General features: G+C 36.9%; 1 protein-coding gene across 2 annotated transcripts in view; it reads left to right on the top strand.

Annotated features, from left to right (window-relative positions):
• The window catches only part of fw (CUB and Sushi multiple domains furrowed), a 358,906-nt gene that overhangs the window by 196,295 nt on the left and 147,005 nt on the right, over window positions 1-15,606 (top strand). For both annotated transcript variants that reach the window (XM_081764487.1, XM_081764488.1), the window contains exon 2: window positions 6,207-6,324. In XM_081764487.1, the coding sequence (XP_081620613.1) occupies window positions 6,207-6,324 (118 nt within the window). The remainder of the gene's footprint in view (window positions 1-6,206; window positions 6,325-15,606) is intronic.

The following is a 15,606-nucleotide window of genomic DNA, read 5'->3' as shown; positions in this document are numbered from 1 at the left end:
CTCCTCTCCCCAGCCAGCAAACATGTCTCGGTGATCGCCTGATCGGGGTACACTTGATTCACAAAGGATCTCAAGAATCCTACTACCACTCTATCACTAAAGCCTGTGACAAACATCTTGGCATTTCAGCTAAACGAATAAAACGCAAGCTCTGACGCGACGTTGCCAAGTGGTAAAGGGGTGTGGCTATGGCTAAGCAGACAAACTACAGCGCGATCAGGTGACAGGGGATAGACGTGGATGTGTACAAAATAAATGTGGCAATACTGCTTGTCTCTCATTTGCTAGCAGTACTTAAAGAGAACTTGGAGCACCGCCTTCAAATGCCAAGATGTTTGTCACGCCGTTTAGTGAATGAGTAACGTCATTTTAGGTTTTGCTAGGGGAGGCAAGATTGTTCACTAACATAAGAGTTTCATGTTTTTATTAGTATATTAATATACAGTTTATGAAAATACATGTGGTTCTTAAACTCAGGGAGTACGAAAGCCAAAGTGAGCTCCTACTAAACCTCATCTTCCACCATCTGTAGAACGGTCACTAATACCAAAATCACGAGTAGGATCTCTCTCTGACACTTTGAAGGACCCCGGAGCCTGTGGGTCCGTTCCATACATGATAATTAAGGGGACAATATTGACAAATCTCATAACCATACGAATAAATATTATTTCTAGCGCCCCTAATAGTAAACATTTTTTACTGAAAGGGGCTCACGAGTCATTTTACATTCGTATCGTGTATGAAGTAAGAAAATTTTGTCTTAAAGTGCCCCCCCTCGAACGGCGGGAGCTTCCCTGGGAGGCAGTTGCCCCTGCTCCCCACAAGTTACGGCCCTGCGCTGATTGCGTGAGTGACCAAGTGGTCAAGTTATACCTGTTGACAGGTGAAACTCTCCTAACGTGTAAAAGAGACTACCGGCATCTCCAGTCTCAGCACAGGAACGTTAAGACCAATTCATTTTGGGATCACCTGAAATTCCCGGAGGGGCTTGCAATTCCAGGCTAACACGAGACAATGACAAAAGGATGGTGAAAAGGAGCAATACACAACAACCATGCTCTGAGTGGGATTCGAACCCAGGACAGACATCGCAAAATCTAATACCGTAGATCGCTCAACCATGCCATCTGGCAGATGTAAGATAAACTTGAAGCATTTTTGAAAGATATAATGTATGACAAATCATAACTCTCTTGTTTTTTTCATATGGCATTTGCATTTAGCCATGATATTTTAACAGAATTAAGAAAAATGTAGTTATTTGTTTACAGCAACGTTAATTATTTATATAGAAAAAATAGGGGAATATTTCACTATAGATCAGGTAGCTAGGGTTTTGGTTTCAACCTCTGTAGATTTTGTCGAGTACAGATTTTCTCTACTTTGAATTATACGTATGTGTATCAGTTAGTATTTCTTCTAGACGTACTTTTCCCGTCCCAGTACGTCTGAGAGCTAAGGTAAATTACATTGCTATTTCATGTCACTCTCTTGTAGGGAGAGTGCAAATAGTGTCCGAGTACAGACCCCTCATATTTTTGATTTTGCCGCAATCTCCAGCTGTCAAAGTTTTCTAGAAGATTTTCCCACACGTCAGTGTTTCTTCCTCATATTGACAACCAACAACAATTTCACCGGAAAAGGGAAAGCGTACACAGGGACTTTACTCCAGTGTAGATGGATTGATATGCGAAATGACAGTAAGTTCGATGACATTACCCTACAGTGATGTCTCAAGTTCGTGAATTATATCCTGTGCTGTGCAATACCTACATAATACAAGAGTACAATAGACATGCATTCATACTGTTTGTATGCAAAAAGGGAAAGTTGATGAAACCACAGAACAAACCAGGCCAGAAGGAAAGACAGATGAAACAAAAAAGGGCATGGATGCTAAGCTTTCCTCGCCTTTAGTTGAAAGTGCTTCCGAGCGTGAAAATAGTTCCATTTGTCGCATCATTGCTAACTGTTAAGGTTTCTTCACCGTGAATTTTAGCAGACAGTGAACTGACGCGAAGCGTCAGCATCATTCAACTGTCTACGCTTATTATTATTACTATTATTATTTAATATTGTTTTTATTTTTATTTCTCTGTACACACAAATAAAGATATAATAATCAAGTACAGGGGCGTAAATAAGGACCCCGCACCCGCATTGCTGGGGACCCAAGCCACCACGAGGTCTCTAAATCGTGAAGTAGGACGTAGAGATAGGGACCCACTCCACGTTGTCTGCGAGATGCGCCTCAAGCCCTTAGTTACGCCACTGATCAAGTAAAAATATTTTACTTACATTTGAACTTTATTGAAGACAGAAATGCTCGTACATATCATTACTTGTTACATCTCTCAACACATTAATTTACTCAATATGTACACTCATGTCTAAAATTATTGTCGCATATCTATAAATATGTTGTTATAGGAATATAATTTGATAGCGAAATCGCCCGGTATTTCTTATAATGTTAGTATGTGTATAATCGACAAATACATGTAGGGCTATGTGGCAAATTTCATATCAAAAGAGCAGTAAATAAGAACAATAAAATCTTGTCCATTTAGCAACATTTTGTTTTACTCATTCTAATTTTCGTATTTATAATTCTTTTCTTATGAAATTTACTATAAATATACATTTCCCGATTATACACGTAGTATCAGTATTAAAAGTACCCTGCAAAATCATTATCAAATTATATTCTTACAAGAAGACAGTTATAGATATGCTATTTTGGACATGAGTGTGCATTATTTGGGTCGAAATTAACATTCCTTCATTATTCACAGCTTGTCTAATAGAAACTATAGTATTCCCATACTTAAATAATGATGACCGGCTTTTTAGGTGTGAACTTATTAGCTCAATCCTCTCTCCATTAATTTATTAGTTGGTTGGTTATGTCTCATTTCTGTACAAATCTATATGAGACAGGAGCTAAACGTCTTGTTTCTGTACAAATGCTACGTGAGACGAGAGCTAAATGTCTAATTTCTGTACAAATGCTGTATCAGATAAAAGCTAAACGTCTCATTTCTGTATAAATCTATATGAGACAGGAGCTAAACGTCTTGTTTCTGTACAAATGCTATGTGAGACGAGAGCTAAATGTCTAATTTCTATACAAATGCTATATGAGACAGGAGCTAAACTTCTCATTTTGTACAAATGCTCAGATGGGAGCTAAACATCTCATTTCTGTGCAAATGCTATATGAGACGGGACCTCTTTTTCAAAATGGTATCCAAAGCATTACTTGGGTTTGTATCCGAGTCTAATATCCCATCGGTTATCGAACCAGGGATCAGAAATACAGATAGCACACTTGTTACTCATTCGACTATGTGACACTATATTAATGTATTATACGCATATATTTGGAGTTCTGTTATATAATAGTTGAAATTTATTTTTTTTTTAAAGTTCGGTTTACCAAAACTCCTTTTTGCTGTATATTTATCCTTATCCGTCCGAGTGTGAATCCGTCAGTCTGGGAAACAGAAAACCTCAAGAACTATTTTATGGAACATCATCTATTTTAACCAGGATGTAGGTCCAAAGTTATGAGTCCAATACTCAAACCGGAAGCGGTAGAAATTAAAACACTTCCAGTTTTAACGTTTATTACTATAGCGTGAAGACGATAACATACCGAGAAATGGTTTCTTATACATTTCATTTTTTATCCTTAACTCTTTATTAAAACCGGAAGTGATAGAAATCCATTATAACTTCTGGTTTCAATACTGATTGAAGCGAAGTACTCGATTTAGGCATTCGCTTATCTGGATTCTCCTCCGAGAATGCCAGAACCGCTCTTAACCAAATTTTGACATGGTGATTCGAGAGCGCTCGCTGTGTCATACGAGGCCGCATGACCCGATCAGACATACCATTGAGGAATAATAACCGAAAAACAGGGTGCCGATACACTTAATATTGAAAAAGAAAATTTTGGCGCACGAATTCTCATTATAAACATTGGAAAATAGAATTTTCAATATTAGAAATAGGGGAAAAGCCCTTTTCGTTTTGTTCTGCGAACACAATTTTTCAAAATCATTGTGTTTTTCGCTGATATGGAACTATTTGTATGTCGTGTTCGTTCACGAAAACAATTTATGCACTAAAAAAATCTATGAATATTGAATAAAGGTCAATCGTTTCGTTCCAAGTTTGCAATTAAGGCATAGATCTATTTAGTTTACATAGAACAGAACCAATAAGAGATAGCAATTAAAAAAAAAGAATCCATATAGTGTTGTAAGAACAGATACCATCTTTTCTCTTAACCTTATATTGAAACCGGAAGTGGAAAGAATCAACCACTTCCGGTTTAAACGCTAATCGCTACAGAGTAAATATATATATATATATATATATATATATATATATATATATATATATATATATATATATATATATATATATATATATATATATATACCGTGTGATATATGAGGCGTATAGTTTCTAAATCCGCCATCTCCAATTTTCAAAAAAAATGAGTTAAGTAGATTTATTGGTATTCTTTTCCATGCCCTACATGATGGTGAAAAGAGTTGTTTTAAATGTCGCCACCTCCACCCTCAATTACTGCTTTAAAGTTCAGGGTATTCTTCAAAAGCCGCCATCTCCACTCAGCAGTGTGTTTGTAAACCCCGTCATCTCGATTCTATTCTATTCTATGCTATGAATTGAAGACCGACGTTAATGAAAAAAAGTTGCAAGATGTTGTTCAACTCCTAACGAAACACTTCGGGGAGAATTGGCGTGCTAATTCAAACTTAGCCATTTATGTTGATGCTGAAAAGAGACTGACTGCTTTAACAGAAGAAAGTGTAGATGAGGATTAGGCTGAATGCCAGTGTTTCGAACATGATTCTGATGAGAACTATATCTGAAAATAGTGTAAAGATCACTTTCAATCCTTTACTTGTTGGTAAAGGTGGCATTTATTCCGAAGTTCCCATCCTGTTATGTCAGGCTATGTTAGGTTAGGTTAGGTTCCAATGGGTTGGATTAGGTTAGTGAGGTGAGGTTAAGTTAGCTTATGTTATGTTAGGAGACGATATTTCTAAACGGGCTGGGAACTTCGGAACTTGACCCGTAAATGTAGCTAACGTACTATGATTGGAGCTTCATTTTTTTCCTTGTTTGTGCACATTATAATGTCACCCAACAAGTTAATATCGTTGTTTAGATTCAGTTTATCTCCATCTACTGTTCTGTTCTGAAATAGTTATCAAAAATTATAATAGTAATGACTTAGAAGCAAATAAACCCAAAAAAACTTAAGTACGTTTGTTTCAAAGTCCTCCATTTCCAAAAGTTGTTTTCAAAATCCGCCATCTCCAAACTGCTTTCTGCAATAACCGAGAAATTGGATGAGACAGATTTTTGTCATTTGGTAGTTATAATGAATGTCCAGAAAGCAGTAAAGTATTTATAAAAAGAAAATTTTATCTCACATAATCCCTGAGTTATCAGTTTTTCCTGTTTTTCTCGAAACCGTTTATGAAGGAGATGGCGGATTTAGAAACTATACACCTCATATAAAAGATTTATATATACTGTAAAAGATATATACGTATATTGTGTAAATATTCATACTGTGTATATGATAATTGGAATTTACGTTTTGTTTAATTCAGAAATTAAAGTAATTAAAGATTAATTGCTGTAACAGATCAACCCATCTTAAACTTAGGAATGGATTGCTTTTATAGGAGCAAAGATCTACAAATCTATCAAAGAGATCTCAGTTTAGGGATCTCAAATTGATTCTAGTATATAAGAAGAATTAGTAGTAGAATTTTCTTCATTGTTGGAACAGTTTCATTGTTAAAGGTTTCGATATCCATTTCAACAATCAAGCCATTCCATCAATGAGGAATATTCTAAATAAAAAAAAAATCGGCACGGATTGTTGTCTTCGATGGATTATGAAATTCCTTCTCTAAAAATTAGAAGTCTGTAGGTTCAAATTTGTAAAAGAAATCGTGAATTTTCGTGAAAGATAAAAAATACACGAGAGAGATACGAAGACTGTAGTGACACCTATCGGCAAAACTTGTCCCTTTAAACCAATCTTAAAGACATTGTTGATTATTTTAAAATATTGCAATGTATGACTGAAAACCTGCTATTTGATTTATTATTTTTTTAATGCTTACTGTTTCTTTCTTTCGTTGCAGACACCAAATGTGGCCATCCTCCAGTTCCTATCAACTCCAGGGTTTCGTTATCCAAAGATGATCTCAGTGAAGGTACCACCGCTACCTATGCGTGCGATGAGGGTTATGAATTATTCGGGTAAGTGGTTTCCACAAACAGTTCCCACTTGTTGTCTTAGCTAGCAAGTATCTATGGACAGTTATTTATTTATTTATTTATTTAACAATCACCAAATACAGCTCAAAGGCCAATTTAAATTGGACATCTAACAACAATAACAATGGAAAGGATTTGGGAAGGTATCGGCCAGGGCCTATTTAGTAGATATCATCCCAGCATTTGCCTGGTAGGACTGAAGAAAACTCTGGAAAACCCCAGTTAGGATGGGCGGCGGCGGGAATCGAACTCACAACCTCCCTAATGCGAACTCAACACTCTACCACTTGAGCTACTTCTAGGGATGCGCCTCAGACGAGTCGAGACAGGATTTTCCTGGCAAAATTCGAGTCGAAACACGGCTCTTCCAATAGAGAAATATACATTTTTCGAGTCGAGACATCACTTTTACAGCAGATTTTCGAGACGAGACAGACACAAATCTTGTCTAGTGCGCAACCCTAGCTACTTTGCTCGGTTACAACTGGATGCTGTGTAACATCGTGCTTTCTTTGCTCCTCTTCTCATGTAACTACATAGAGAAGAACCTCTCTTTAATACAGTTGTGGTGACAAACAAAAACCACCTATGATTTTGCAGATATACAATTTGCAGATATACAGTGGCTATACGTACATTCCAACACTTGTTTACTCCATTTCACTCTTCTTCCTCTTCCCTCTTTTGCTCTACTTGTTTCCCTCTGTCATTTCTCTAGCATAAAGCCGTGCTCCTTTGTCGTGTACCAGCCACTTGAAAATGACTGATCTATACACATGAAAGGTATGTAAGTTTAAAAAATGAGTTAAATTATGTATTTTGGATTCTAAGGTACTTCTTAACTGCTGCGTTTTCGAAGTGATGTAAAGCGTACTATTGATACAGTCTTAACCGAATCGAGGTATTAAAATAAATGTTCCCATAATATATGTCTTGTGTGTCTCAGGAACTGCTTCGCCACTGTGAAATGAATCTGAGATTCGAACTTGTTTCCTTATGTGCTACAGCCAGGTCCTGGTAGTAGGTGTGCTATATTCTTTCGACTTTCAACATCATTTGTTCAAAGGCTTGAAACTTTAAGATATGCCGTTCTTTTATCCCAAAACATTTGCCTAGATGTCTTATATCCTGGATAACTATTAAACCTTTTAGAGATAATGTTATACAGTCTCTTGTGAGTTTAACCTTTTAGTCAGGGGTAAAAGTGAGGGGAAATGCGGGAGGACGCAGTCCCCCACCTCGAAAAAATATGATCGGCGTCCCCCCAGTTCCTAAAAAAAATCACAATGGCCAAAGATAGGCAGGGGGAATGGCGTAGCGTAATGCCGCTACCTTCCATTTCCCACCTTTCCAGATCCAATTTTACCCCTGCTTTTAGCGATATATCTTCTCGTGAGTTTAACCTTTAGCGATACATCCTCTCGTGAGTTAAACCTTTAGCGATACATCCTCTCGTGAGTTTAACCTTTAGCGATACAGCTTTCCATGAGTTTAACGAAGTTAAGTAGTGTCCGGTCTGGTCAGAGAAAAGATGGGTGACCGTTTGATTAACCAGATGATGGTGTTGTAATTAGAGATGCAAAAAAGCCGGCTTTTTTGAATCGATGGTTTTTTTCACATAAAAAGCCGGCTTTTTTGGGAAAAAAACGAGAATTTTGGAAATTTTGGCTTTTTTCAACTTCATGATTTTTCTATCTAAATAGCTTTCTTATAGTATATTCTATAGTTAGATAAAAATTCCATGACCTGAATGTGATATTTCGCTCTGAAATTCACCATCAAGATGGATGGAGCACATGTTTTACGAATTAAAGCTAACATGAAGAATGTAGTATTTGAGGGTAATTTTAGAGGCTATTTAACTTTATTTTAACTTTTGAGTTATCGACATCTTTTTTCTTCTCTAGTTTGTCATCCGTGTTTCATTTCTAAGAGCTTTTAGTACTCTAGCTTCTAGCGCAAAAGTTAAACTTGCCCGTTTTTCAATATATCCGTCAAACCGTACTTCCACATTTCTGTTATACTGTAGCTGTGAAGTGATTTAGCAATAAATTTCCGGACACAACCTTGAATACCAATTTATACAAATAATCAGTAGCGGATTTAGAAAAGTACTTTAGGAGTTTTTTTTCTGATTGTTTCGTTTCCTAAAAAGTCCTAATTTTATTTGGGAAGTGCTTGAAGTTTATGAGTACAGGCATAACTAATATTTCGTTTCGTTTATATGTTTAGCAATAATCTTCAGGATACAACTTTAAAAATCATTTTATACTGAGAATCAGTGGCGGATTTAGAAAAGTATTTTGGAAAGGGTTTCTTACTAATGTTTAGTTTTTTTAAACATTCGTAATTTTTATTTGACGTTTATGAGTAAAGGCATAAATAATAGATATTTCGTTTGTTGCAGACATACCGTAACTTTGGGGAACGGGCTTCAGTCCGAAAGACCGCCCCCCTAACCTTCGCAAAACCATCACTGCTGGTAATTAGTAATAATAACGATTTAAAAACAATAAAAAAGGAAGTCGGCCAACTCACAGTACACGCACTATTTCTACATTCACAGATGGAATGGAGAAAAGCTTTGTGAGAATAGTCGAATGCTGGTTGAATCCCGGACTTCCCGATAGAAGCGCAAAAGCTAATCACTCAGTCATGTTTGTTGTGCAGTTGTATTTAGATTAACTTAAATATATTCCGTAGTCTTTTTTTGGGGGGGAAGGGGGGGGAGTTCCGTAATGATATGTTGAATCCCTCTTGTTAAAAATTCAGAAAACTTGAGGATTGGGTAAACTGTGATGGTGGTTCTATAAAACTTAACTGTAGAATTTCAAGAATATACAGAACCAAAAGCTCTAAATGTGCAGCCTTTAAGTGTATCATATAAATCTAAGTATTTCTCTTATGTTTTATTTTAATTTTATTTTGTTTCAAAAAGAGGGTATGGAATATTTTGAAGTAAAAATACTACATACTATTTTGCTAGTTATTTGTGTATTCTTTAAAAAGAAGTGTTTACTTTTAGGGTTGGCTGGTTTACACCAACTTCTTTTATATATATATATATATATATATATATATATATATATATATATATATATATATATATATATATATATATATAACTGGTTTAAACCACAAAAATAAAAAGAATGAAAAATACGAATCGTGTGAACTTCATGGTAACGTTTCCAGATATCAAACCACCTGCAATAGTTTTATTTCCCTTTCACCTTTTAATCAAGGTGTCCCATGTTCAATTCTCGGTCGAACCACAAACCTTCTTTCATGCGTAACCCAAGTAGCGGTTCGGATGTCAGTTTAAGCGAAAGTCTTCTCCTTGATAACCTCGGTATTTCGTAAGGATGTTAAGCCTAAATATACGAAACAAACCAAATTGTATATTTCTGCATGCCTAAATGCGTGTTGTTTTATAAAGAAGCCAATATTGCTTAAATATATTGATAGAAATTGGCAAAATTTATCGATTGCCTACGTAGCTTCCAACATTAGCTTGGATTGGACTTTCAATGATATCTACGTACCGGTACTAAATTTGTAATTTAATACCTCAGTTTTAGCGTACTGATTATGGTACGTTGACCTTTAAATTTTACATGCAAAGCAATAACAGGATTTTCCCGTTATTGTCTTACATTTCAAGTAATGACGGGATTTTCCCAATGGCTAGGGCGGGAGATTCTCAACTTAAGAAATTTACTGACCGCACTTCTTTAAGCTTCTTCCGGCATAGCCCCGCTGTTGCATAATAACATCAAGGCGAAACAAACTTATTTCTGTGAATATGTAATATAAATACATAAAGCAAAAAATCTAAGTCAAAAAAGCCTGGTTTAAACATCCCCCAAAAAACGGGTTTTTGGCATTTTCAAAAACAACCATGGTTCTTGCCAACTCTGCTTACTTTTGTATATAGGAGGTTAAAAAATTCTTATTATATACATTGGTTAATCCTGTGGAATTCATAATGTAAATATGTTGAAGAAAAATTGTTTGAAATATTTTTTCGAAATTCATAGTTTATTTTCGATGTTTTATATTATTATCAGCATCAACCACTAATTAAATGATTTTTTGTGTTATAGAGAAGCGATACAAAGTCTGTTTTATTAATTTAAAGCAGTATTTTGAAAAGAGCCCAAAATTTCCCAAGCAAAAAAGCAAAGCAGAAAAAACCGAGTTTTTTTTTAAAAAAGCCGGTTTTTTTCCGAGCCCTTGCATCTCTAGTTGTAATATCCACCCAGTGACTTGGGGAACCGGTCAAAACCCCCACAGCCAAAACCGCCACACTCAAGAAATGTCAAAATGCCCACACAAACGGTCATAACCCCCACACAAATGGACAAAACTCCCACACATAGCAACGGTCACAATCCCCACATAAATGGACAAAACCCCCACACAAATGGACAAAACTCCCACATGCAGAAATTGTCACAACTGCCACACAAATGAACAAAACCCCCACACAATCGGTCAAATCTCCCACACTTTGAAATGATCCTGGTTGTATGTCTTGCCCTTGTACTTTTTTAATAACATTTTTTAATCCACTTAAACTGATGTTGCAACTATTCTTCTTGCACTGTTTTGTAATGACAGAAACACTAAACTGGGCGTTGTAAAGAGCCGCAAAAAAGACGTGCAATCACGATAATTTCAGAGTGTGGGGGATTTGTCCGATTGTGTGGGGGTTTTGTCCATTTGTGTGGCAGTTGTGACAATTTCTGCATGTGGGAGTTTTGTCCATTTGTGTGGGGGTTTTGTCCATTTATGTGGGGATTGTGACCGTTGCTATGTGTGGGAGTTTTGTCCATTTGTGTGGGGGTTTTGACCGATTTTGTGGGCGTTTTGACATTTCTTGAGTGTGGGGGTTTTGGCTGTGGAGGTTTTGACCGTTCGTGCGTTTGGGAGATTTGTCCATTTGTGTGGGAGTTATGACCGATCGTGTGGGCGTTTTGACATTTCTTGAGTGTGGGGGTTTTGGCTATGGGGGTTATGACCGTTCGTGCGTTTGGGGGATTTGTCCGTTTGTGTGGGAGCTATGACCGATCGTGTGGGCGTTTTGACATTTCTTGAGTGTGGGTGTTTTGGCTGTGGGGGTTTTGACCTAGACCCGTGACTTGAGGATAATTGGATAGTACTCGAAGAAATAAGAACTTGCGAATTCCGATTTAGAAATCTAACATTAACGATGAGGGGAACAGATGCGCTGACCACGTATCACCCCAAAGGCATGAGTGCCACAAGCCGGGTGGTACGCCCTGGGCCCGTAAGATCTATTGCGCCAGGTGTATAATTTATTTTATTTTATTTTTATTTTTTATTTTTTTTATTTTATTATTTTTTTTAGCGGGACCTTTAGATTTTGTGGTTAGAAATGATAGTCTGAAACGAAATCGTGTGAACAATTTAACATTGGAACCTTTCTCTGGGCAGCGATATAAAGTGCTTCATTGGTGCATGACGAAGTCTTTCTTTGATGCATCCGGAAACCCACGTAACCTCTCGATATATTACAACATCTCACTTGAAGAAATTACACAGTTAAATAATTCTGTATCATATTCATCAAAAGTTACCAAAATCTAGCTCCCTCATGGCAATATGATCAACAGTGTTGAAGATACGGATTCGACTAATGATAGGAATTCATATGATTCGGATCAAGCATTGTGCTGAGGTCCATGTGCCGCATAATTTCGGTGCTAAAAGGGGTGTTAAACCTTAAATCAACTTTCAAACTATTTACGAGCTTTTTTTTTTTTTTAGAAGCCTTGTTTAATTACAGCACTCCGTGCAAATATTATCTGAAGAATATGAAGTGAAATCTTTCAGTTTTACGTCCCACGATTATGCTGGGTAGGCTAAAGGGAACTGCAATGATGAGACTGAATGAAATGGAGGAATAAAGGAAGTGGGAGGGAACGGGAGATTCCCGAGAAAACCCACGCATACAGTGTTTGTTCACCACAAAACTTACTTGGCGCGAGCTGGAATCGAACCACGGATTCATGCACCAGAGGTGAACGCTCTACCACTAAGCCAGTACAGCCCACATATACGAAGGAAAATGATTCTTAACATTTACGTGGAGTCTATATTTCAATTATTAATAGTAAATTCAGCTTTAAGTCTACTACTAGTGTTTACTACCCTCTGAAGAATAGTTATGAAAAGCTCACTCACGTAAATATTGCAACATTAATACCTAATGTTAATCAGTTCATTTACAGAATTCTCTCACAAACTACAATCTAACTCATCTACTACTATTTATATTTTTAGTTATAGAGAGAATACATTTTCAGGGTTTCAATACATATTGTAGAATCACCAAATGTAAACAGCAATTACAGGAATCTTCTTTTTTTTTTTTTTTTTTTAATATCTTGTGAAGCAAGGTAGATTAGATTGTGATAAGATCAGGGCGCAAAATTTTCGGTTGCCAGGTCGCCGTTAGCGACTAGAAAATTTAGAGCTGGCGACCAGTATTTGGTAGGAATGGTTTCTGCCTAAACTCACAGGGCTGCGCAGTTTGTATTTCGCACGAAAATAATTGTCACTAAGTGAGAGAAAACACGAAATGTGTCTGTAAGTGCTTGCAATTAGATTTATAGAAGTGGGCAGAATATAAACTTTTGCTTTCTTCATTGATGTTGAATCAAACACTGAAAAAGATTTAGAGTGCAAACTTCATTTTACGAGATTCCCAAATTTGCTTCCAATTGTCATATTTTGTGCAGTTTTACCTTTGAGTACTGCTTCATGTGAGAGAGGCTTCAGCAGTCTCAACACAGTTAAGACTTTCTACAAGAATTCACTGAAGACTGACACACTGGATGATTTGCTGCCAATTTCCATCAATGGCCCTTCAGTTAAAGACTTTGATCCGAAAGCTGTAATCGACAACTGGTACTTCAGTGCAGAGAGAGAGCGTTACACAAACCTGAAGTCTTAAGGTAAAATATTTTTTTAAAAACATGTATATGAAGTGTCCAATTCAAAATTGATTATTCTCAATCTAATTGTCCGGTTTTGAAATTTTATGCCCTGAGTAATCTCTTTCTTTGTCAAACCAAAGGCCATTGAGGGGGGGGGGAGCTCTCGCAATTTGTACCTGAGAGATAGTGGCGACCATCATTTTTGGATTGGCGAGTGCGTCTGACTTTGAAATTTTGCGCTCTGGTAACAATGTTGAAATTATAAGAAGTATTCTACGCCATATGCCATAAGTCGGTGTATTTTTCGGAGCTAAAAAAAAAAAAAAAAAAAAAAAAAAGTTACATATTACCACTGGAAGATGGTATGCTGATTCTGAACAATAAGATGTAGGAACTCGTGAAAGTGTGATGTTAAAAGAAATGCATATCATTTCTGTTATTTACATTTCTTTTAAATACTTCGAACATTATTTGCAGTACATAACATTTTCTTCAATATTTGTCTTTAGAAATAAATAAGTATTTATTTTACAATGTTATTATACTTTTTGAGGAGTTTGATTTATCAGAACTATTTTACATATTTAAATTGTCTGCCTGTCCGTCCAGAAGACAAAAAAAAAAAAAATCTTGAGAGCTTTTTGATGGATTACATCAAGAGCCCAAAATGTAGGGAGTAAAAAATTAGGACTTGGGTTTGTTGATAGGGGTGATACTTAAACCGAAAATGGTTAAAAAAAACAACAAAAAAACAGCCAATTTCGGTTATAATGTTAATCACCACAGAGCAAAAGCGGTACTAGATAGTGCGAGAACTGGTTTTCTACGATCGATTAAGCATCCAAAGAATACATTTCAGTCTCTGTTCTTTACTCTCTACTAAAACCGGAAATGATAGAAATCCACTACAACTTCCGGTTTTAATATAGATCTACATAGAGCAGAAGCGATAAGAGATAGAGACGGTTTTTAAAAATCTATTTAGCGTTCTAAGAATAGGTACTAACCAACGCCGGATTTAGGTGAGTTGCAATAGTGCACGTGCACCCCTCCTTCGTTGTTAATATACACTATCTAAAAACCAGAAGCAACCAGCGAAAATAGCAACACTTACAAAAATTCCCATTGTCATCTTTCAGTTTGGGACGTAAAAGAAAGCGGAGTTTTGCAAAAGCAATAGTTTTAAGTCGATTTTTTTTTAAGTTGCCGAAAAAGGGTTCAAAAGCAAAACAATATGTATACCACTAAAATCAAGTCAAGTAGGACAGAAAACACAGGCTAGGAGGAGAGAGGAACCCGAGATTAAGACACTGAACATTTCCAGGGAGATTTCTCATTCACCCACAGATGCCTAAAAACGTTAAGAAATTTCACATTTAATTCAGATGTACTCGTAGTTATTGGTGAATCCCCGGTCAGAAAATTCTGGATCCAACCCTAGTACCGTCTTCTGTCTTAGCCCTCTATTCAACCTGAAGTGCGCTCCTCCATGGCTAAGCTGTTAGCGTACGCGCCTTTGGCATGGGAGACTCCGGTTGGATTCCCAGTGGGTCCTCACGTGGTACGTATTCCATGTTAATCAGCAAGTCTACGTCTTATATAGCCTAGCTGCTGAAAGGGACGCTAAACTTACAATCAACTCAACTTAACTCAAACTACAAGAGTTAGAAATAAACCACTTCCAGTTTTAACCCTAATCGCTGTAGAAAAATCTTTCAATTCAACGACCCACGAATGTGCCCTTTAGACTAAGAAAAACGGATGATTAAGGCAAATGAATTATGATGGAAGAATTGGTGGAGGAAATGGGAGGAAACGGGAGTATCCTGAGAAAACCCACGGACACAATGTTGTCCACCACAAATTCACTTGGCCAGTGATGAAAGCAAAGACCCCCCACGCATCAGAGGTAAGAGCTCTATTATTGAGCCACTGTCCCTCCGTCTTACATAAATGGAGAATCAAAGGATATATATATAATGCTTAGAATGTTGCTAGTTTGTTGTATAAAGGAGATTCAGAAAAACCAGTCATTTTGTCACCTAAGACGTATCTGGAAGATCAAAAATAGCCCCAATCTGCATCGACGACCCTCTGCCAGCTTTCTGGAAGGCCATAGATTCCATCGCGGTAGAACTTTATGGACTGTGAAGCGAAGGAGGTATCAAGTGTATTTTGCACCTCTACTAGGGATCTGAACTAGCGTCCAAGATATGGAACAGGTGATAATCGGATGTGTAATGTCCGGAGAGTGAGGACCCCTTTGCGATTCAGAAGTGCTGGCTCCAGTTTTGAGTTT

The sequence above is a fragment of the Thermobia domestica genome, chromosome 7 (assembly GCF_964235325.1).
Source record: "Thermobia domestica chromosome 7, izTheDome1.hap1.1, whole genome shotgun sequence".
NCBI lineage: Eukaryota > Metazoa > Arthropoda > Insecta > Zygentoma > Lepismatidae > Thermobia > Thermobia domestica.
The sequence above is the reverse complement of the archived record's forward strand: the minus strand, read 5'-3'. Positions and strand labels throughout refer to the sequence as shown.